The 23461-nt window shown below is 43.4% G+C and overlaps 1 protein-coding gene across 2 annotated transcripts in view; it reads right to left on the bottom strand.

Moving 5' to 3' along the window:
* Positions 1–18746, bottom strand: part of WDFY2 (WD repeat and FYVE domain containing 2) — a 178555-nt gene extending 159809 nt beyond the window's left edge. For both annotated transcript variants that reach the window (XM_052650136.1, XM_052650138.1), the window contains exon 1: positions 18423–18746. In XM_052650136.1, the coding sequence (XP_052506096.1) occupies positions 18423–18559 (137 nt within the window). In that variant the 5' untranslated portion in view covers positions 18560–18746. The remainder of the gene's footprint in view (positions 1–18422) is intronic.
* Between the last annotated feature and the right edge of the window lie 4715 nt (positions 18747–23461).

The raw sequence follows: 23461 nt of genomic DNA, 5'->3' as shown, positions 1-23461 counted from the left end.
TCATTCCTAGTTATATAGACAGTTTTGTAATACCCATACTTAGAGCAGATGAAGAAGACATCGCACAGATGGAAAAAGGATGTCTGCCCTCTTTTCACTTAATTTGCATTGTCACTTGTTGACTGATCTGCTAGCTTTTCCTCTGAAAAACCAAGTTCAACCTGCTGTGATGTCCGTGGAGGCTCCTCGCTGGCCCCTCTACAGCTCTGAGGGCTCGTGTAGCGCAGGGAGGATGCATGACAGGGCTGTGGGGTCCAAGGAACTAGGGGCATGCACATCCCCATTCTGCTGCTTCTCGGCTGCATCTGATCCCTGTCTTTCAACTAAGAGTGAAATACTAGCTTCCTAAAATCATTTGGAGGGTTAGATGAGAAAAGGCTGCGAGAGAGCTGAACACAGGGCCCGGCACATGGCAGGTACTCAGTAAATGTAAACTATTATTCCTTACCATTAATATCCTGGAGTTTTTTCAGCCTCCTCCCTGAAATAGGATAAAGACAGTGTCCTTATGTGCTCAGCAGTCTGGTTTCAAGCCATTCTTTGAATTTCAGTTCGCTAAATGTATAACAAAATATATTGTTTATCTATCTACATATATATATATTCACTGATCTATCGATACATATTCATCGATCCATCCATATACATTCATCCATCTATCTATACTCATCCATCAGGAAAAAAATCTTTTACATTGCCATGTGTTTTGGAGTTTAGAAATATGGTCACCACATGGGGTCCACTCACCAGTGCTGAAATTTCTCAAATAACAATAACTTTGTGCTCAGCACTAGTTGTGAAATGTCTACCCAGCCCTCACTTTATATTCACTAGAGGAAAGCAGCAGTCAACATGTCAAATCAGCCAATGAAGCAGTGAGGAGAAATGTCTACCTGAAAGTGTCAAGGGCTGTATACATGAGCAGACCTCAAGGGAAAGAGGGCAGTGAAAATCATGAGAAAAGCAAGAGTCTGAGTTCATCATTCTGCAGCTACCAGGACAACAACCCCACCCACCCTGCTCCACCCAAGCGGTGGGCACATGCTGGATTGCTGACCTTACATCTCTAGCTGAGCGTGCATGTGCAAGCTTAATCTTGTCCGATTCTTTGTGACCCTATGGACTAGAGCCCACCAGACTGCCTCTGGAATTTTCCAAGCATGAATACTGGAGTGGGTGGCCATTTCCCACTCTTCAGGACCCAGGGATCAAACCCGCAGCTAGGGCATTGGCAGGTGGTTTCTTTACCACTGAGCCACCTGGGAAGCCCCTCTTTGCTGAGACCTGCCCTCTACTCCCTATCCCCAGGCTGCAGTGGTGACTACTACATTCCTGCAGCAGGGCTCTGCTTCTGGGCACAATCCTAGAATGGACACATGACCTGGCTGGGGACCAGTAAGTCCCTTCCCCAGGAATTCTGGAACTGGGCCTGGGAGCCTGACAGCATCTCTCTCTGCTCATCTAGGCTATAACATGTAAAACTCGGGAGCAGCTGACAGCCATGTGGGCTAAGTAAGAAACTCAGGAAGCCAGCGTGAGCAAGAGAAAAGAATGAAGCAGACACAAACCAACCCATGAGCAGCAGCGAGGCTCCAGTCCTTAGTTCCCTTCCTAAGGCCCGAATCCATCCCCGTCCTTGGATTCTGCAAGATACCTGAGCCTCCTGCCAGGCTGATTTCTGTTCACAGTACCAAAAAAACGTAAGACACTCCACCATTTGCGTGCGTGTGTCCTAAGTCACTTCAGTCACGTCCGACCGTGTGCGACCCTATGGACGGACTGTAGCCCACCAGATGCCTCAGTCCATGGGATTCTCCAGGCAAGAATACTGGAGTGGGTTGCCATTTCTTCCTCCAGGGGATCTTCCCAACCCAGGGATCGAACCCAAATCTCTTACTTCTCCTGCACTGGCAGGCGGGTTCTTTACCACTAGTGCTACCTGACAGCTAGTTTCAGAGTGAGCCCTATAAACCAGGGATTTCCCTGATGACTCAGCGGGTGAAGAATCTGCCTGCAATGCAGAAGATACAGGAAACACAGGTTCAATCCCTGGGTCAGGAAGATCCTCTGGAGAAGCAGATGGCAAACCATTCCAGTATTCTTGCCTGGGAAATCCCATGGACAGAGGAGCCTGGTGGGCTTCAGTCCATGGGGTCGCAAGAGTCCGACACGACTTAGTGAGTAAACCACCACCTATAAACTGGGGGAGGCCTCACTGTAAAATAACATACAACACAAGCCTCTACGGCCGCAGTTTTGCCTACCACATTCTAAGTCCTGAGCTGGAGGCCTTGAGAAACACAGTGATGAGCATCCCAGAATGTAAGGTAATCAGAAAAATGTCAATGCCTGTGAGTATGTTTACATTTAGAGTGAGCTGAGGGAACGCAGCTGTCAGGAGAGAAGGAGGGGGCCCCAGGGAGCATCGCTAATTCCTAGAGCAGTTCTACAAGAGAAAAATTTTCAGTCGCTAAAGCAGAAATGCCCACTGGAGAAGGAAATGGCAACCCACTCCAGTGTTCTTGCTTGGAGAATCTCAGGGACAGGGGAGCCTGGTGGGCTGCCGTCTATGGGGTCGCATAGAGTCGGGCATGCCTGAAGCGACTTAGCAGCAGCAGCAGAAATGCCCACAGCCATGGGCTTCAGGAGCAGCAGCTCCTGGGCTCTAGAGCACAGGTTCAACAGCTGTGGCTGACGCGCTTAGCTGCTTCCCGGCATGTGAGACATTCCTGGAACAGGGATCGAACTTGTGTCTCCTGCGTTGGCACGTGGATTCTCTACCACTGAGCCAGCAGGGAAGCCCCAAATTAAAGTTTAATTAAGCTTACTGAGTCAAACCCAGGCTTCTGGGACCTGGGTCCCTGGCCCCAAACACTGTTACAAGGCGTCCAGAAAGGGTAGGTTGCCACACCTAATTTCCCAATACTTGTCTTTATTTACACATTTATTTACTGTGTGCAACATCAGGTTCTCTTATAAAGACGTCTTAATTATCTCCCTCCACCCCCACCTAATTTTTTACAAATATAGGCATTTTGGTTATCTTTCAATTTCTCCTCCTTCTTCTAAATACCGGAAAAACAAAAACAAAAACAAACCCTCTAACCACTGACTCCATAAAAGGGGAAGTATACCTTTCAGACTCAGAGGAAGCCAAAAAAGCTCTCTGCTTAACATGCGCTGTCTTCCTGCCAGCGGGCAGCAGGGGTAGCGTGGGCATGGCCTCTCAGGGCCAAGTGGGCAGAGCAGGGATTTACAGGAGGGGGACTTCCGGCTACATCTTCTCATTTGTCAAGAGAAGCCAACAAGCTGGACTTGTATGTGAAATCCAGATTTTTCAAACTTGGCTACCAATTCAAACTTCTAAAAACGTAGCATATACAGACAAAATCCGTTTGAGGGTGGACCTCAGCCCACTAGTTGCCAAATTATAATGTCCAGTCTTCCGGTGGAGGACAGCTAAACTGGGGGTAGTTAAAATGTCATCCCTACTGCAATATATCGGGCTTCCTGGGTGGCTCAGTTGGTAAAGTTTCCACCTGCCAATGCAGGAGATGCAGGTATGATCCCTGGGTTGGGGAAATCCCCTGGAGGAAGACATGGCAACCCACTCCAGTATTCTTGCCTTGAAAATCCCATGGATAGAGGAAACCTGGCCAGCCACACTCAGTCTATGGGGTTGCAAAACAGTTGGACACGATGGAGAGACTAAACCACCACCTCAATATATTGGGTTGGCCAAAAAGTTCATTTGGGTTTTTCTGCACCATCTACGGAGAAGCCCAAACAAAGTTTTTGACCAACCCAATACTCCCCATGGAAGACCCAGGATACACTGCCCTTGCCCCCAGGAGGCCAATGGACGCAGTGAACACACCATTTCAGAACAAGATGGCAAATGGAGAGAGAGAGAAGTTTGCAAAAGAGAACACAGGACCGCCACCCACCAGCCACACACCTCCCCTGACCCCTGACTTTCAGGGAGAACAAGTTTGGGAAGTGGCAGTAAAAAGATGACAAGAGTAACCCCACCTTGATTCATCTAGAGAAAAGATAAAGGGACTCAACCATAAGAAAGCAAACCAACAAGAATTCCACAGCCCCACTTTCGTGTATCCAAGGCGATTCTTAAAATAGTCAAGCCTTAATGAAACCATGACAACAGGCATGATGGTACCATAAGTGAAAAATAAAACTAACTTGTACTGAGTACCATCTATGCTCCAACTACAATGCCAGGTGCTACAGGAATATCATCTCGTGTAAACCTCCCAACAATCCTGAGAGGAATCATTACTCTCAGATGCAGAAAGAGACTCTGAAATCGTGAAGTTTGGAAAAGAGCCAAATGATGCTTTTCCCATGAACTCGCAGACCAAGCCAAAGAGAGTCCAGCTATTATTATACATATTTTTAATGGCAGAGTCAAAAGTAATTCATTAGCTACAATAATTAAAAGTGTAAGGGAGTGGGGAGGGTGGAATTAGGTGAAGGAGATTAAGAGATACAAATCTCTAGTGGTAAAATAAATAAGCCATGCGGATGAAACATACAAAAGAAGAAACATCAAAAAGTTATACTGCCACCAAATTATGACTAGGATGAAAGACGAATATTTAATGAATCTCTGGGTAAAGAATTAGGAATGATGGAAGAAATTTCAATTTAAGAAAAGGATAGATGGTTAAACTAAAGAGTGAACATTTTCTATATTAAAAAATTAAAAGGCTAACAGTACAGTATAAGACATATCTGGATATATAACAGAGATACGGTTAGTATTCTTACTATATTTATAAAATATATCTATATATATAAAAAACAAAAAATTTTCAGGAGAACCAGGAGAAACAGAGGTCAGGAACAGACAATTCACAAAAGGAAAAATTAACAAGTAAAAAGCAAACAGAAAAATATTCACAAATCAGTCCAAATATGCGAATTAAACATCAATGAAGTGCCATAATTTATTAAGTAAATTGTGAAGAAATTGTTTATTTTTAAAATTTTTATTGGAGTACAGTTGATTTACAATGTTGTGTTAGTTTCAGGCGTACAGCAAGGTGAGTCAGTTACACATACACATATATTCACTCTTTTAGATTCTTTTCCCATAAAAGTCATTATTGAGTATTGAATAGAATTCCCTGGGTTGTACAGTAGGTTCTTATTAGTTATCTATAATATATATAGCAGTGTGCATATGTCTATCCCAATCTCCCAATTAAACCTCCTCCCCCCCAAAATTTTAAATAATAATACCAGTGGCTGGTCAGATTTGGAAAACTAATACTTCCTATGTCACTGTAATTATAAACTGGCACAAACCTTTCAGAAAGCAGTATGGCAATCTTCTTACAATTAGTCCTAAAGAAATCATCTAAAACCTGGAAGGAAAAACAGCTACACGCACAACAATGTTCATCATAACATTTAAAAAGCTGAAAATAAACAGCCAACAGTAGGTGATGGAATCGTCAGTGCTGTCCCCACTAGTAATCAGTACCTTGAAAGTAGGATGTCTTATTCATGATGAGTTCCAGGAGCAAATTCATATAGTACAAGCATTCAATAAATATGGGTGAATACTGAAGGAAAGATATACAGCCACTTAAAATGATTAAAGACTAGGGACCTGGTGGCACAATTTTAAGTAGGGGACAAGAACAGAAAAGTGTACAATTACAGTCCTATTTTTGAAAGTTACATTAGGAAAACTGCTAGAGGGAAATACATACAACACAGTCTGTGCTGAGAGATATATGAGCGATTATTCTTTATTATGGTTATATTATCTTTACTTAACATATAAACACCCTTCAGAGGGATTATTATTATAATTACTTAAAATATAAGTTAATCCTTAGAAACTGAGGAAAAGATTAAAAATTTAATAACTAGTAGAAAACACATAAGATCCCCCAATAGGGGAGAATGGCATTCTAACATGTATACTATCATGTAAGAATTGAATCGCCAGTCTATGTCTGACGCAGGATACAGCATGCTTGAGGCTGGTGCATGGGGATGACCCACAGAGATGTTATGGGGAGGGAGGTGGGAGGGGGGTTCATGTTTGGGAACACATGTAAGAATTAAAGATTAAAAAAATAAAAAGATCCCCCAATAGCTCCATATTACAGGGATATCCACCCAGCTAAAAAGAAAAGTACAGTCAGTCATATAAAGAGGCTACTAACTGACTTTCATAACTTGGATGAGATGTATCATTTCTGAGTCCTAACTCAGTAATAAATGAACACATCACAGGAAGCCAAAACACAGCTACTTCAATAGCTGTTCAATCTGCTGCACTCCTGGTTTCTTCTGAACTCTCTTTGGCTCTCAGCTGAAAGGGCTTAGTTAGTTATCTCTTGACCCGGAGGCTTCCAATGAGACAAGGTCAATTCTCTGATCTATGGAAATTCAGAAAAGCAAGACAGGTCAGGGGTGAGGTAGGCTGGTGGGTAAATGTCCCTGAGTTGAACTGTAATGTATTTCCATCTCCTAGAAAACCAAAACTACACACAAAGAGGGTACAAAACTTCCAACAGTTTCGCAATTTTATGTGGCTGCCCGGATGGGATAGGAGTCTGGGTAAGAATGGATACATGTATATCTATAGCTGAATCCCTTCACTGTTCACCTGAAACTATCACAAATCGGCTATACCACAATACAAAAAAAAAGTTTAAAGAAAAAAAAAACTGTTGTTTTCAATCCATTCTGAGTCATGAAATGATTTGCATGAGTCACAACTAGGATTTTATGACGGCTACGACAAAACAAAATATCAGTGTGCGTGTCACAATGAAAGGACACCATTTAACCAAACTTTTGTCCCGGTTATACATGTGTGCTATATGTCCCTGTATGTGAATCTCCAGTAGCAAACGCCAAATGTACTTCTTGCTATGATTTATGGTCTAAAAAGTTTCAAAAGCATTACTCTAGGCAATTCAGGACCTGACTTAGAGCCCAGAAAACCACTCAGAGCTAAACTGTTTAGTACTGATATTTCATACTGAAGGATTAAACTGTTTACTACTGATATTTCAAACTGCAGGATTCATCTGGAAATAAGAATGTAGAGAATCCAGTTCAACTAGGTATTAGGCATCGATACAAAACAGACGCCTCTTTAATATTTCATCCAGGAATAAAGGACGGCTGCTAGCCAAAGACTCCGGAAAGCATCATTTTACACCACCTCCCAAAGCCCGTGGCAAGTCTGCCCCCTCTGAACACTTTCTCCGGCTCTAGGTTTTAGGACCATAGAGGTGCGGAGACTTTACATTTGTCTCACCCGAATGTGGGGTCATCACAGTGCCATAATCACAGCCAGGCTGCATTCTCCTTTGCTAGCAGGGAACTAATGTTTACAGTGTTGAAATGCCAGGTGCCCAAGGTCAATGCAGGGTTCAGCAGGGATCAGACTCCCAGTCTCAGTTCTTTTCCAAGATTCCTTAAAGACACATGAGAGCACAAACAGCACTCCCTGTCAAGAGACAAGTAGAGGACTTTGTTCTCCTTTTTGGTCTTATTTGTTGCTTACACCTCCGAAACAGTTTTTCAGTTCAGTTCAGTCCCTCAGTCATGTCTGACTCTGCGAGCCCATGGACTGCAGCACGCCAGGCTTCCCTGTCCATTACCAACGCCCAGAGCTTACTCAAACTCATGTCCACTGAGTCAGTGATGCCATCCAAGCATCTTATCCTCTGTCGACTCCTTCTCCTCCCACCTTCAATCTTTCCCAGCATCAGGGTCTTTTCCAAGGAGTCAGTTCTTTGCATCAGGTGGCCTAAGGATTGGAGTTTCAGCTTCAGCATCAGTCCTTCCAATGAATATTCAGGACTGATTCCCTTTAGGATGGACTGGTTTGATCTCCTTGCCATCCAAGAGGCTCTCAAGAGTCTTCCCCACACCACAGTTCAAAAGCATCAATTTTTTTGGTGCTCAGCTTTCTTTATAGTCCAATTCTCACATCCATACATGACTACCAGAAAAACCATAGCTTTGACTAGATGGACCTTTGTCAGCAAAGTAATGTCTCTGCTCCTTAATATGCTGCCTAGGTGGGTCATAGCTTTTCTTCCAAGGGGCAAGCATCTTTTAATTTCATGACTGCAGTCACCATCTGCAGTGATTTTGGAGCCCAGGAAAATTAAGCCTGTCACTGTTTCCATTGTTTCCCCATCTATTTGCCATGAAGTGATGGGACCGGATGCCATGCCCTTCGTTTTCTGAATGTTGAGGTTTAAGCCAGCTTTTTCACTCTCCTCTTTCACTTTCATCAAGAGGGTCTTCAGTTCCTCTTCACTGTCTGCCATTAGGGTGGTGTCATCTGCATATCTGAGGTTATTGATATTTCTCCCGGCAATCTTGACTCTAATGCTTCACCCAGCCTGGTATTTCACATGATGCACTCTGCATATAAGTTAAATAAGCAGGGTGAAAATATACAGCCTTGACGTATTCCTTTCCCTATCTGGAACCAGTCTATTGTTCCGTGTCCAGTTCTAACTGTTGTTTCTTGACCTGCATACAGATTTCTCAGGAGGCAGGTACGGTGGTCTGGTATTCCCATCTCTTTTTAAGAATTTTCCATAGTTTATTGTGACCCACACAGTCAAAGGCTTTAGTAGATGTATTTCTGGAATTCTCTTGCTTTTTCTATGATCCAGTGGATGGTGGCAATTTGATCTCTGGTCAAAGTAATACTCAAAATGCTACAAACTAGACTTCAACAGTATGTGAACCAGGAACTTCCAGATATTCAAACTGGATTTAGAAAAGGCAGAGAAACCAGAGATCAATTCCGATACTGTGGTTGAGAAAAAAAAAAGTTTGGCTTGATGGACATTTTCTTTTCAGGTAAGTAATTCTGCATATAACTCACTTTAGAGTGGCGGCTCAAATGTAAAGAATCCGCCTGGAATGCAAGAGACCTGGTTTGGATCCCTGGATCGGGAAGATCCCCTGGAGAAGGGAATGGCTACTCACACCAGTATTCTTGTCTGGAGAATTACATGGACAGAAGAACCTGGCTGGCTGGAGGGTCCATGGGGTCACAAAGAGTTGGACAAGACTGAGCAACTAACACTTTCACTTTTCAATTTAGGGTTCCAGGTGTCAATAGATCAATATTTAAAATAGTCTTAAATCACAATTTACTTACTGACTTCTAAATGGTACTGTTTTAATTTCTCCAAAGCTGTTACGTTTTAATGACACCAAAATGGCTTTCAACAACAAACAGAAAATCTCTCCCTCTCAAAGCCAAATTCACAGTGAAAACTAAGCCAGGGGAAGACGCTGTGCAAGGAAAAACCAGTTTTTCCATTTTTAAAGTTTTGATTTCGTTTGCTTGGAAAAAGGTCAGCTCTCCAAAGTCTCATCTGACTGCTACTGCCCTATGATTTTTTAAAGCCTGTTTTTCTTTTTTCAAAGTAAGTTTAGTAACACTTGAAATACAAGATAGCTGGCTGGGATCTCACAATCCCAGATGCTTCATTTTAGGAGTATCAGAACTGTCTCTCAAAACATCTCCCCTTATCTTGTGATATCCAGATGAATGTACCCTGATTAAGATCTTTAGGCCCTGGATAGAATCGCATTAATCATGTAAATTAAGTAGGAAATTCAGAACCGTCAGGAGTTCAGGGATCACTGGAAGCTGAGCCTCCTTAGTGAACCTCCTTGAGCAGCTTTCCCATAGTGATCTTTTCTTTGAAAGTCAAATCTATGGGAGTTGAGAGGGAGGCTCAAAAGGGAAGGGAAATACAGGAACTTAAGGGTGATCCCTGTTGTTCTATGGCAGAAACCAACAACACTGTGAAGTAATTATCCTCCAATTAAAATTTTTAAAATATTTAAAAAAGTCAGTCTGTATTTTGACCTTTAGAGACCCAGAGGCAGCCTGCTTTCAGACAGATCTGCTGGCATGAAGACTGCCACATGCTCTGAATTCAGGGTAAAGGTCTCATTTTCAAAATCATATGGGGCAGATTCCCATTTGGGGACCTTGAAACCAGCAATTACTAGCAGCAAGTGATGAGTCTCTGGTGCATAGCTGAAAGTTTACTAATTTTCTGGCATTAAACAGAGGCCCGACATACTCAAAAAGAAGTTTCTGTTTAGTCACTCAGTCGTGTCCAACTCTTTGCAACCCCATGGACTGCAGCACACCAGGCCACCCTGTCCATCACCAACTCCGGGAGCTTGCTCAAACTCCTGTCCATTGAGTCGGTGATGCCATCAAACTATCTCATCCTCTGTCGTCCCCTTCTCCTTCCACCCTCAATCTTTCCCAGCATCAGGGTCTTTTCAAATGAGTCAGTTCTTTGCATCAGGTGGCCAAACTATTGGAGTTTCAGCTTCAACATCAATCCTTCCAATGAATATTCAGGACTGATTTCCTTTAGGATGGACTGGTTGGATCTCCTTGCAGTCCAAGGGACTCTCAAGAATCTTTTCCAACACCACAGTTCAAAAGCATCAATTCTTTGGCACTCAGCTTTCTTTATAGCCCAACTCTCACATCCACACATGACCACTGGAAAAACCACAGCTTTGATGAGACAGACCTTTTTAGTCAAACTAAAAAACAGTTCAGATGGCTTCCAATCTTGTCAACTTTAAAGACCTCACACCATCATTCCAGAAAGTCCTCAACTTTCAGAACTATGTTTGCACATTGGGAAAAATGTTGATTTGCATTCGAAAAATTTTAATTCAAGTGCTATAAAATGCATGGTACATAAAATACCATGAGCTCAACTAACTGAGCCAATGTATTAAATGAAACTAACAGTTTCAACTAGAGGACCAAGACAGTACAATTTCACATTGAAAAGAATCAATGTATGAGCCAATAGTGTGAGGATTTACAAATGATATTTTAACATTATCTTTTCAAGAAACAGTCACAAATGAACCCACTTAAAATCAGAAACGGAATCACAGATGCAGACAACAATCTTATCTACTAAGGCGGGGAGGGGAGGAGGGATAAATTGGGAGGCTGGGACTGATACATACATATTACTATATATAAAACATATAACTAATAAGAACCTACTGCTACTGGCAGGAGGAGAAGGGGACGACAGAGGATGAGATGGTTGGATGGCATCACCGACTCGATGGACATGAGTTTAAGCAAGCTCCAGGAGTTGGTGATGGACAGGAAAGCCTGGCGTACTGCAGTCCATGGGGTCACAAAGAGTCGCACATGACTGAGCCTCTGAACTGAACTGAAACTTTTTTTTATTTTTGAGTGTGTCAAGCCTCTGTTTAACGGCACAAGGAACTCTACTCAATAATGACCCATTAGGAAGAGAATCTAAAAAGGAGAGGATATATGTATATGTATACGAATCACTTTGCTGTACAGCAGAAACTAACACAACATTGTAAATCAACTATACTCCAATATAAAAAAGAAACAGTCAAGTACTCATGGCCTCTTAGAGTAGTTCAGAGTTGGGGAAAAAAAGGCCTTAAAGACTTTTTCAAATCCTAAAGCTCTCTAATTCACCCCTTTCCCACTCCTATTCCTTGGTGTGACATTAGTCCGTCCCAAAGTAAGCTGCTAACCTTCTCTCTGGTGGCTCAGGTGGTAAAGAAGCTGCCTGCAATGCAGGAGACCTGGGTCCAGTCCCTGGGACGAGAAGATCCCCTAGAAAAGGGAACGGCTACCCACTCCAGTATTCTTACCCAGAGAATTCCGTGGATAGAGGAGCCTGGTGAGATAGTCCACGGGTTCGCAGAGTTGGACACGACTGAGTGACTAACAATTTCACTTTCTTTCCAGCTTCTCTCAGGTTCAACTTACATATCTTTACTTCAGGAAACACACCACCTCCTCAGGCCCATTCCATTCCAAACAACTGATAGATCAGCCATTGCATCAGTTCATTCAATGAACATATACAAACTGGCTATCTCCTCTGGGACAGTGAAGGACGCAAGCCTGGCGCACTGCAGTCCATGGGGTCGCAGAGAGTTGGATACAACTGAGCGACTGAACGACACGATGGCGCTGGAGGACAGGTCCACTGAGATAAAATACGACTCCCTGTTACCCACCATATGGTCCTAACCCCTTAGGACTGACAGAGAACACAGATAATGATGTTCCTAAACTGGTCCTTAATCAAGTGGCATACAAGGTGGCAGTTCTCCACTGTCCCTCCCAATTACCCTCATCCCCCGCAGGCCTGTCCCCACAGCCTTCTCCATCACACCCTACCACCACACCCTCAGGCCTTTTATCCAGAGAAGAGTTTCAAATTCTGTCACTCAGAGGTTTTAGGAATGTTTGTGGTTGTTGTTCAGCCTCTAAGCCTTGTCTGGCTCTCTGCAACCCCATGGACCGGAGCACGCCAGGCTTCCCTGTCCTTCACCATCTCCCAGAGTTTGTTTCAAACTCATGCCCATCGAGTTGGTGATGCCATCCAACCATCTCATACTCTGCTGTCCCCTTCTCCTCCGGCCTTCAATCTTTCACAGCATCACGGTCTTTTCCAAGGAGTCAGTTCTTCCCATCAGGTGTCCAAAGTATTGGAGCTTCAGCTTCAGCAGCAGTCCTTCCAATGACTATTCAGGACTGATTTCCTTTAGGATTGTCTGGTTTGATCTCCATGCGGTCCAAGGGACTCTCAAGAGTCTTCTCCAGCACCACAGTTTCAAACCATCAATTCTTTGGCGCTCAGCCTTCTCTATGGTCCAACTCTCACATTCGAACTTGAAAAACCACAGCTTTAACTAGACAGACCTTTGCTGGCAAACTGCTCTCTCTGCTTTTTAACATGCTGTCTAGGTTTGTCACAGCTTTCCTTCCAAGGTCTGGATGCCATCATATTAGTTTTTTGAATGCTGAGTTTTAAACAAGCATTTTCACTCTCCTCTTTCACCTTCGTCAAGAAGCTCTTTAGTTGCTCTTTACCTTCTGCCATTAGAGTGGTGTCATCTGCATATCTGAGGTTGTTGGCGTTTCTCCCGGCAATCTTGATTCCAGATTCTGATTCATTCAGCCCAGCGTTTTGCATGTTGTGCTCCCCATGTAAGTTAAACAAGCAGGGTGTCAATATATACAGCCTGGATGAACTCCTTTCCCAATTTTGAACCAGTCCATTGCTTCATGTCTGGTTCTGTTGCTTCTTGATCTGCATACAGGCTTCTCAGGAAACAGGTAAGGTGGTCTGGTATTCCCATCTCTTTAAGAATTTCCCACAGTTTGTTGTGATCCACACAGTCAAAGGCTTTAGCATAGTCAATGAAACACAAATAGATGTTTTTCTGGAATTCCCTTGCCGCCTTCTCTATGATCCAGTGGATAGATCATAGCAATTTGGTTTCTAAGCCATTAGCAATTTGGTTTCTGGTTCCTCTGGCTTTTCTAAATCCGGCTTAGACATCAGAAGTTCTCAGTTCACATACAGCTGAAGCCTAGCTTAAAGGATTTTGAGTACTACCTTGATAGCCTGTGAAATGAGCACAATTGTGCGGCAGTTGGAACACTGTTTGACATTGCCCTTCTTTGGGATTGGAATGAAAAATTACCTTTTCCAGTCCTGTGGCCACTGCTGAGAGTTCCAAGTTTGCTGACATATTGAGTGCAGTAACACCATCTTTTAGGATTTGAAATAGCTCAGCTGGAATTCCATCACCTCCAAAGGCCCACTTGACTTCACACTCCAAGATGTCTGGCTCTAGGTGAGTGACCACACTATTGTAGTTATCCAGGTCATTAAGACCTTTTTCAATAGTTCTTCTGTGTATTCTTGCCACCGCTTCTTAATATCTTCTGCTTCTGTTAGGTCCTTATTGTTTCTGTCCTTTATTGTGCCCATCCTTGCATGAAATGTTCCCTTGATATATCCAATTTTCTTGAAGACATCTCTAGTCTTCCCCCTTCTATTGTTTTCCTCTATTTCTTTGCACTGTACACTAAAGAAGACTTTCTAATCTCTTCTTGCTCTTCTCTGGAACTCTGCATTCAGTTGGGTATATCTTTCCCTTTTCTCCCTTGCCTTTTGCTTCTCTTCTCTTCTCATTTCTAGAATGTTTGCTATCATAATTATTCCTCTGGAGACACTAATTTTCCAGATTCCTCAAAGTGTGACACTCAGAGCTGAGTTCTGAATTCAAGCTGCCTGATGGAGCCTAGCAGGTTCAAGTCCATCAGGTCACAAAGAGTCAGACACAACCAAGCAACTGAGTCCTGACTACATTCTTAACCAGTCCATTCTAGTGCTTCTCAATGCATGGGGAGATTTTTCTTCCCCCTTGAGCTAGAATGCCCCTTACAACACCCTTGCTTTCTCACATGAACTATTCATGCTGCGATACCCATCTGGAGGAGAGTTCCTTGGTCTCTTTTCTAACCATTACAAGCAGAGGAGATTCTTCAACAACCCCACTGGGTGGTATCCCCTCTTCAACACATCTCCTTATTTAAGATAAAAATCTGACCCACTTTTACCCATTGCATGGGTATACACTCCTAGTGAAGGAACAATTCCCTATAACTGTTTAATAGTAACTACCTAGAGTTACTGCTCAGTGTGAATGCTAAGATTGTTGACTTGTGTGAAGATATGCATATAAAGAACTTACAAAGATAAAGGTCTGGACTGGGCTGGGTACCACCTGGAGCAGTCTCTTCTAGCTTTTAATACCTGAAGAGGCTCCACTGGACACACCCTGGTAAGCTGCAAGCTAGAGAGTGGTCTTAACCAAAATACAGCCAAAATGTCTGGGAGGAAACTCCTAAGCAAAGCATGTTAAAATGACATTCACTCAGAAAAGACAGTCCAGACAGAAGCTGGGAAATGAGGAGCCCAATGGACCCAAGTTGGGCATATCCTTTGGAGATGGAATCTAGCAACAACCAAAGCAAAGACAGGCTCAGATAAGGCCAGTGAGTTCTGAGAACAAACTCTATTTTATGAGAGCAGAAATCTATACTTGTAAGTCAGACTGCTTTTATCTCTTCTTCCTTTTTTTTTTGGCTGCAGCTTGTGAGAGTTCCCTAACAGGGACTGGTCACAGGCCACGGCAGTGAAAGTGCCGGGTCTCAACCACCAGACCACCAGGGAAATCCCATTTTTATATTTCTTCAGTTCCCTTGTGTTTTCTCCCTTGGTATGAAGTAAAGTTGCAAGCTGTTTTAACTGTGCTCAGATGAACTGAGAATAAGGGTTTTCAGCCACTCTTGGTCCTGAAGATTAGAATATTATCAACCCATGATGGACAGCAGACTTAGGCTGAAAATGGTATTACAGCCCAAACAAAAGAATCTTCCAAAGGAAGTAAAATTTAAGGAACAAGAAGGGCTGTAAAACCCAGCTATTCTTCCTCAGGTAAAAATTCTCTTTTCAGAACTAAATCTTGGAGTTTGCGGTTTTATTTTCTTCTAAAATTCCACACACACACCCACGCCCCACTAAACTATGAGCACCTTGAAAGGACCTTGTCGTTTTCACCAGTGAAGTATACACATGTGCATGGAACACAATAAAGGCATTTAAATGTTTGTTGACGCAATGAATGAACAATGCATGGTCTTTCAAAATTTTAAGGCACCTTTTCTTCATGTTTTTAAAAACTCTGGGCTGGTCTGTGTGGCATCCAGTCAGATTAAACATGTACCCTCTACAGTGGAAGCTCGGAGTCGTATCCACTGGATCACCAGGGAAGTGCCTTAAGGCATCTTTCAAGGCCATCCAGTCCAATCCTTTTCCAAACATTTGTCCACACAGAACTTCCATTGGTTTCAAACAAATGTCGATGAAATGTCTACAATAATTAAGATGTGCTTTCAGGAACAACAAAAAGATCAGGTATCGATATATGTTCATTGAGGGCCTACTATGTGCCAGCCACCATACTAGACCTTAAGATATTACAATGAGTAAGACATATGGCACCTTAGGGAATTCACGGAGAAGATAAATGGACAAGAAGCACCAATAACATTGTTTAAAAAGATAGAAAATGTTGCTTTCAAAGATATCATAAAGGCTATTAGGAATCAGAAGTCAAAAAGGAAAACCAAGGTTTCAAAAGGACTTATGAGACACTGTCATTCAGAACTAGGACATTATTTTGTGGTTTAACCTTACAGTTCAGGAATGAAAACTACCAGAGTCTAGCTGAAGTGGTAAATGGAAATGGCTTGGTAGGTTTTGATGAAAATCCAATATTCTATCTTCATATCTTTACTATTATGTCAAATGACAGTGACACCAGCTTTTGAAAAGAAAGAATACAGATCAGTTCTCTTTTAATGGAAGCCATAATTGAAACTGAGCTCTAACAAAGTTCTTGTCACATGTGACTATATGACCTACAGAAACACGGACTTGTTGACCTGAGTAATAAGAAAATACATCAAGAAAAATCCTAGACTTACTTATTTTAACACTAACTACATTATAAAATATTTTCTATTACATTGTAAACTGAGAAAGTAAAAATTAATATATAGCTAAACACTATAGCCATTTTGTCCCATAATCAAATGAAACGTATCTTCACTTTCTTTCATATATGCTACTTCAGAGTCTCCAAATACTCTAAAACGTACCCCAACTAAAGTCGTTTCCTTTAGTATAAACAGTGACATGGAAATCAGAAACTAGGAGCCAAGCTTGATTTCACCACCAGGTACATGAATTTGGGCAGGCAGATTCTCTGGCTTAAATTTTCTCAACCGTAAAATGAAGGTGTTATAGCAAATAATCTCTAAGATCCCTTTGAACACTTAAAAAAAAGAAAACTAACTTCTACTTCCAAAGTAGAAAGTTCCAAAACTAATACTAAAGCCACTTAGGTTTTAATTACCTCTCCTACTTGATTCAACAAACTTACTTATGAATTTCCTACAGCATCAGAATGAGCAGTTTCATCTCTAGTAGTTAAAGAAAGGGAAAGTGACGTCTATCAATATATTCTCTTTTAAAAAAGCACAATTCTGTGACAAAGAAGTTCTAGGTCCAGAAGCATCCTCTTCAGTAGAATTTTGCCTCTGTGAAAAAATTAAACACTCTTAAGCTTTCTCTGTGAATTTCAAGTGGTTTCTACATCCATATATTCCATTACAGCCCATGAATTTCTTCTGTTCTTAGCAGACTGCTTGCCGTTGGTGTATGTTTACAGCATTTCCCCTTGGATCTGTATAGGAGGTGAATCAGGAATCATTTGGCCATCTTATGGCGAACGATGTAGACAAAAATATGACATTAATATGTAATCATCCTAATTATACTGAAGAATCTATGATATGAATAGATCTGTCAGGCACATTTTCTGAGACCACTCTGCATGCAAAGCACTGAAATGACTATAAAGACGGTATGAACACATTGTTGCTTCACTTTTCTTTGCCTGAAATTTTACAAGTCACCAAGAAGAAATATGTTTTACCTCAGTACAATGTTAACTTACATTAAGAAAACCTATCTACCATTTAAAGGCTAAAGCCCCTTGTCATATACCTCTACAATATGACATTTTGTAGAATACCAGTTGATACTATAAAAGCAACAATTCCAGATCAAAACTATTACTGCTATATTCAAGCTTCATTCCTCTGGAAACGAGCTGCATCTGCATAATCTTTGCATATTAAAGGACATTAAGTTCAAACAAACAAAAAAACGGCACTGTCTAAAAAACATGGGAGAACACTACAGGCAGAACAACTGGCTCTACTTCTGCAAATTAAGCAAAATTAGGCAAAAAAAAAGGAAGCCAGCAAAGGGAAGGAACTCCAGAGCTATTTGCAGCAGTGGTCCCTCCAAAAGTTCTAGGAGCTTCCCCTTGAGCTTCAAGAGGGCAAAGGAGAGAAGTCAGCTATCCTTCTGGGCAGAAGCCCAGATACTCTTCACAACTTGCAATATTTATTGAATTCAGTGGAAGATGTCTGGGAGATCTGGATTCGGTGAGGATGTCTGGGCGAAGGGAGTGGCATTTGCTTTCCTCAGCCTGGAGCCTTCAGAACTGTACCAGAGTTCTCAAAACCCCTTAGTTCTCTTACAGAAGAGCTCTGAGCATCCTCCCCACGCACACACCTGCAGGGCCGGGCAGCGCCTCCCTCTCCCTCCACTGTCCTCAGGGCTGGACCAAGGTCCAGTGGCCGGCGCACCGCTAGTCCAAGAGCACCCTGGCCCCGGCGGACGCCACCCGGGCAAGCCCCAACAGAATGCCGCCGTCCCGGCTCCGCGTCCCGGAGCCACGCAGCGGCGGTGACTGCGCGGCTGGACACCCGCACTAGCAGGATGCGCATCCGAATAAAAACTTGGATGAGCGCTCTCGCCCTCGCGCCGACGTGGAGGCACGGCCCCAGAAGCGGGCTTCGGGGACCGCCGGCCTGTCCCGCCCCTGCTCGCGGCCGAGGGGGCAGCGGTTCTCACCTGTCCTCCGAGACACTGATGACACCCTCCTCCTTGGGCACGATCACGGCCATGTTCACCACGTCCTGAGAGCCCTCGACCCGCTGCAGCAGGATCGGCTTGCGGGTCAGCGGCTTGGGCTGGATCTCTGCCGCCATCGGAGGAGGGGGCGCGCCGGGGGCGCCGCCGCCAACTGCGCCGAGGGATTGGGCTCAGACGACCGCTCAAGCGCGGGCACCAGCTGAGACAGAGACTCTGTTTGGCCGGAGCGGGCCGCCGGGGACCCGCGATCATAGCCTGGCCGCCTCCCCCGGGGACGACTCCGCGCTCCCGGCTTCGGGCAACGAAACCGCCACGACCGGCGCTGCAACCCGGCGCCACCACCGGAGGGACGGGGCGGAGAGTCGGGGGGGCGGGGCCGACGGGGCGGGGCCTGCCGCAGGGGGTGGCCGCTGGTGGGCGCGAGGGCGGCTGCACTTCCGGGAGGGTGGTGGAGGAGGAGGAGGAGGGGAAACTGACAAAGGGGGCGGGGCGCTGGCGGCCCAATGCGCGTGCGCCGCCCGTCCACTAGGGCCGTTTCCGCCCCACTCCTCCGCCATTCCCGTAGCCTCGCCGCACCGCCTCTAGAGCGCATGCTCCTTCCGTCACCCGCGGTCCCCTGGTCACCTTCCACACCCAGTGTTTAGTGCCCTCCCTTTTTCATCTCTCGTGAACGCGCGCGTACACACTCCTGGGAACGCGCTTGGGGTGTCCCGCCCACCGCAAAAATCCCTGAAAAGGGGGCGTTGGTGGGGCGGGGAAAAGCTAGCCTGGGCGAGGCCGGAAAGAAAAGAATCCCGCAGGAAGGAAAGAAGCTGAACGCGTTGGCGCGAGATTGGGCATGCGCACGAGTAATCTGTCCCTCGCGGGGCGGGGGCCTGACCACCGAGCATGCTTAGCTGCTCCCAACACGCATCTGCCCCGGGCTGCCGAGTGGTACCCCGTGGTCTCCTGGGAGTAGTAGTTCTTCAGAGCTGCCTTTCCCTCGTCCTGAGATGACCTATCGCCTACTTATCGTTCCTGTCCTGGGGAGCTTGGTGGCCTCGGAATCACTGCCTGCAACGTCCTCTAAAACAGAGAACCAAAGGGCAGCCCTCGGTGGAGCGGACTGTGGCCGTACTCCTGCCACTGCCCGTAATAGTGGAGCGCCAGAAGTCGGGGAGAAAAGATCTCATGCAAGCATCTTCGAAGGAGCTTTGAGATGACCTGTGTTGTCAACCTCCTCTTTTTCTTAGATGGCCGCGTTACTAGCCCTTAGTTAAACTGTAGCTTCAAGTTAGGGCTGTGGCACCCCCCAGACTTGAACTCAGGCACCCATGCTCCCTGGTCCTTCTTCCCATTCCCCAGTGGTCCTTCCCTTCTAGCTTGCACTGGAAACAATGGAAAGAGTTATTGTAATGACTGAATGAATGTCAGTTGCTTGGCACAGGGCCTGGCTTGTGGGGTCGTTGGTTATGTAATAACCCCATTAGCCCTCCCACAGTTATCTTGGTCTATGTGGTGTGACTGGGCTGGCAAGGGCTCTGGAGGGGAGAAAAATAATATGCCAGAGCTGGACAAAGAACGGGATGGGCCTTGTAGAAATGCCTGTCTTACAGGGCAAGTTTTGGCACAGCTTTGGTGATAGGTCTCTGTTTCTTTACCACCTCCCATCTTCATAGAAATTCTGTAAGGCACTTGAAAGGGAGGTTGAGATATTTTCCAGCTTTGTAACCTAGAACAAGGCATTCCACTTCTCTGAGCCTCTAGTTGACCATCTACTAAATGTAGGATAATAAAACCTACCTTGGGTGGTTGTTTTTAGACTTACAAATGACAGATTATTTTAATAATTATTTTTATTTATTTGGCTGCACAGGGTTTTAGTTGTGGCACGAGGTACGTTTTTAGTTGCGACATGTGGGATCTAGTTCCCTGAACAGTGATCAGACCCGGACCCCCTGCACTGGAGTGCAGAGTCTTCCTCACTGGACTACCAGAGCAGTTCCACAAATGACAGATTTTTAAGTGCGTTCATACACGATAGGTTCTTTAAGTTTCCAGGAATTAGGACATGGACATATTTAAGGGACATTATTCAGCCTGCCGCAATGGTTTTAAATACCATCCATATGCTCTTGGTTCCAGTAATAATCTCTACCCTGACCACATTTCTGAACTCGCATGTCTAATGCTACTCTACATTGTCACTTAACTGTTTACTAGGTGTTCCAAACATTCCCAGCGGTAGCTTTAAATCTGCTACATCTTTCACACAGTTGTTCGAAACTGAGATCCTAGGAGTCATCCTTAATCCTTTTCTTTTTCTCGCAGTTCTATCCAGACCATTCACAAGCGCTATCAGCTCTACCTCCAAAATGTATCTTGAATTTTCCCATTTATATCATCTCCACCCTAGGTCACCATAATCTCTGGCCTCTACTGCCACATGAAGTCTAACTGCTTTCTCTGTTTCTCCTTTTGAACCCATACAATCCATTTTGATCTCAGTGGCCAGAAGGATTTTGTTTTAAAATATAAGCCAGATCAGTTCCTCCTCTTCTTCAAACACATCAACGCCTTACCATTGCACTTAGGGTGAAATGACTCTCCAAGCTTACCTCTTCTGCTCAGTAGTTTGCAAGCCCTGGTTTGGAAATTCCCAGAAACACCAACCTCCTTCCTCCTGGTGGCCTTTGCACCAACGGGGTTCACCTTTCAGCTACTTTCTTCTCACCACTGAGGCTTGAGTTCCAGTGTTGGCTCCTTAAACAGTCTTACACTCCCAAATGAACCTTACCGCTTCATAGCACTTCCGAGCATATTACCTGGGTTTATTTTCTTCCCAGTGCTTACTTCTGCCCCAAATAATCATGTGTTTCTGACTGGTTTTTCAGTCTTCCTCTTCTAGGAGAGAAACACTGGGCAAGGAGATAACTGTCTGCTTGCTCATCATTGTATTCCTTTTAGACTAGTACCTGGCACATCAGGAGGCATGTTGTTAAGTAGTCATTAAATATTGTAAGATTCTATTTATATGAAATGCTCACAATAGGCAAATCTGCAGACCCAGAAAGCCAATTAGTAATTGCTAGTATCGTGGGGGGATTTGGGGGGAAAGAAGGAAGGGGGCCCAATTTTGATGGCTAAGGAATGTTCAAGATTTCTTTTTCAGATAATAATGTTTTAAAATTAATTATCATAGTGATTGTGATATCCAAATTTGTGGATATTCTAAAAGTCACTGAATTGTACACTTTAAAATGGTAAATTTTATGCTATATGAATTATAGTTGTCTATTATCCAATATTACTTTTGATGAATTACTGACAGATTCTATGATGCTTTCATGGGTTTTATTGAAAGCAAAATATTGGAAACCACCTGACTTGTGAAAAGAATTTTTGCACATTTATTAAAATATACCAAAACATATTATATAACTGCTATTTTTATCTGTTATTTTGTCACTTAAAGGCATTTTGTTTAACCATATATATAAAAAAGAATTGGGAACTTTTTAATGTTTTAAATTGAGTATATATTTACTAATACAATTTTTTTATAAAGTGCTTTTATCTCACCCCATGCTTACATATAGTTTTCTCCAATTCTGAGAATAGCAGATTTTTATAGAAGAAGATCACCCTGTAGCCTAGTTATCTAAATCCTATTGTCAGATGAATCAGGGAAATTTCTGTCATAAAAAATTTTTACTTCATTTTTTTCAATAAGCATTTTGAGGAAAATTATAAAAATAAAATGAAATATATCTTGTAAGACAGATTATTAGCTGTAGTTGAGTTCAATATCATATGAGATATCACTTCACACCTGTCAGAATGGTTATTATCAAAAATACAACAGATAACAAGTGTTGGCAAGGATGCATAATCCTTGTGCACTTATGGTGGAAATGTAAATTGGTGCAACCACAGTGAAAAACAGTATGAAGATTCTTCAAAAACAAAAATAAAACTACTGCTGCTGCTGCTAAATCGCTTCAGTCGTGTCCAACTCTGTGCGACCTCAGAGACGGCAGCCCACCAGGCTCCCCCGTCCCTGGAATTCTCCAGGCAAGAACACTGGAGTGGGTTGCCATTTCCTTCTCCAAAACTACTGCATGATCCAGCAATTTCACCTAGGTGTTTTTCTGAAGAAAATGAAACCATTAATTCAAAAAGACATATGCATTGCTGTGGTCTACTTTATAGAATCCAAAACACCTTAAGATAAGTCAAAATATCCTTGTTTCTTCTCTCTTATCAGGAATACTTACAAGGAAGACCAGAGAGATCTGTGGGTTAAGTTGCCTTATTGACCATTAAAGTTTCCTCCAGGAAATCAGAGGGTGGATGAAATGGATGAAGGGAGTAAAAAATGTACAAACTTTCAGTTATAAAATAAACAAGTCCTAGTGTACATGTAGTGTACAGCATGCTAGCTATAGTTAATAATACTGAATTCCATATTTGAAAGTTGCCAAAAGAGTCAATCTTAAAAGTTCTCATCCAGGGGGAAAAATTGAGTTGTAACTATGTGTGGTGGTAGATGATAACTAGACTTGGCGTGATCACGTCACAATATATTCGAGTATTGAATCATGATATTGTAGACCTGAAAATAATGTGTCAATTATATCTCAGTACAAAAGTGTTTCCCCAACTCAATATTTTGTAGTATCTCTCTGTTGCCATTTTCAACTCCATCCAAAGCAAGTAGCTCAGTGTTAAAGAATCCACCTACCAATGTAGGAGACGCAGGTTCAATCCCTGTGTCAGGAAGATCCCATGGAGAAGGAAATAGCCATCCACTCCACTATTCTTGCCTGGGAAATCCCAAGGACAGAGAAGCCGGGTGGGCTATAGTCCATGGGCTCGCAAAAGAGCTGGACATGACTTAGTGATTAAACAACAGCAGCAACAAAGTTTATGAAATGGGAGAACATCTAATATAAATGCAGACACATCCTCAGGAAAATCGGTTTTAGACAAAACACAAAAATTTTGAAGATGTCCGTCTACCTCTTGACAAGTTTTCA

The sequence above is a fragment of the Budorcas taxicolor genome, chromosome 12 (assembly GCF_023091745.1).
Source record: "Budorcas taxicolor isolate Tak-1 chromosome 12, Takin1.1, whole genome shotgun sequence".
In the NCBI taxonomy this organism is placed as follows: Eukaryota; Metazoa; Chordata; class Mammalia; order Artiodactyla; family Bovidae; genus Budorcas; species Budorcas taxicolor.
Note: the sequence above shows the minus strand (reverse complement) of the source record. Positions and strands in the feature narration are given on the sequence as shown.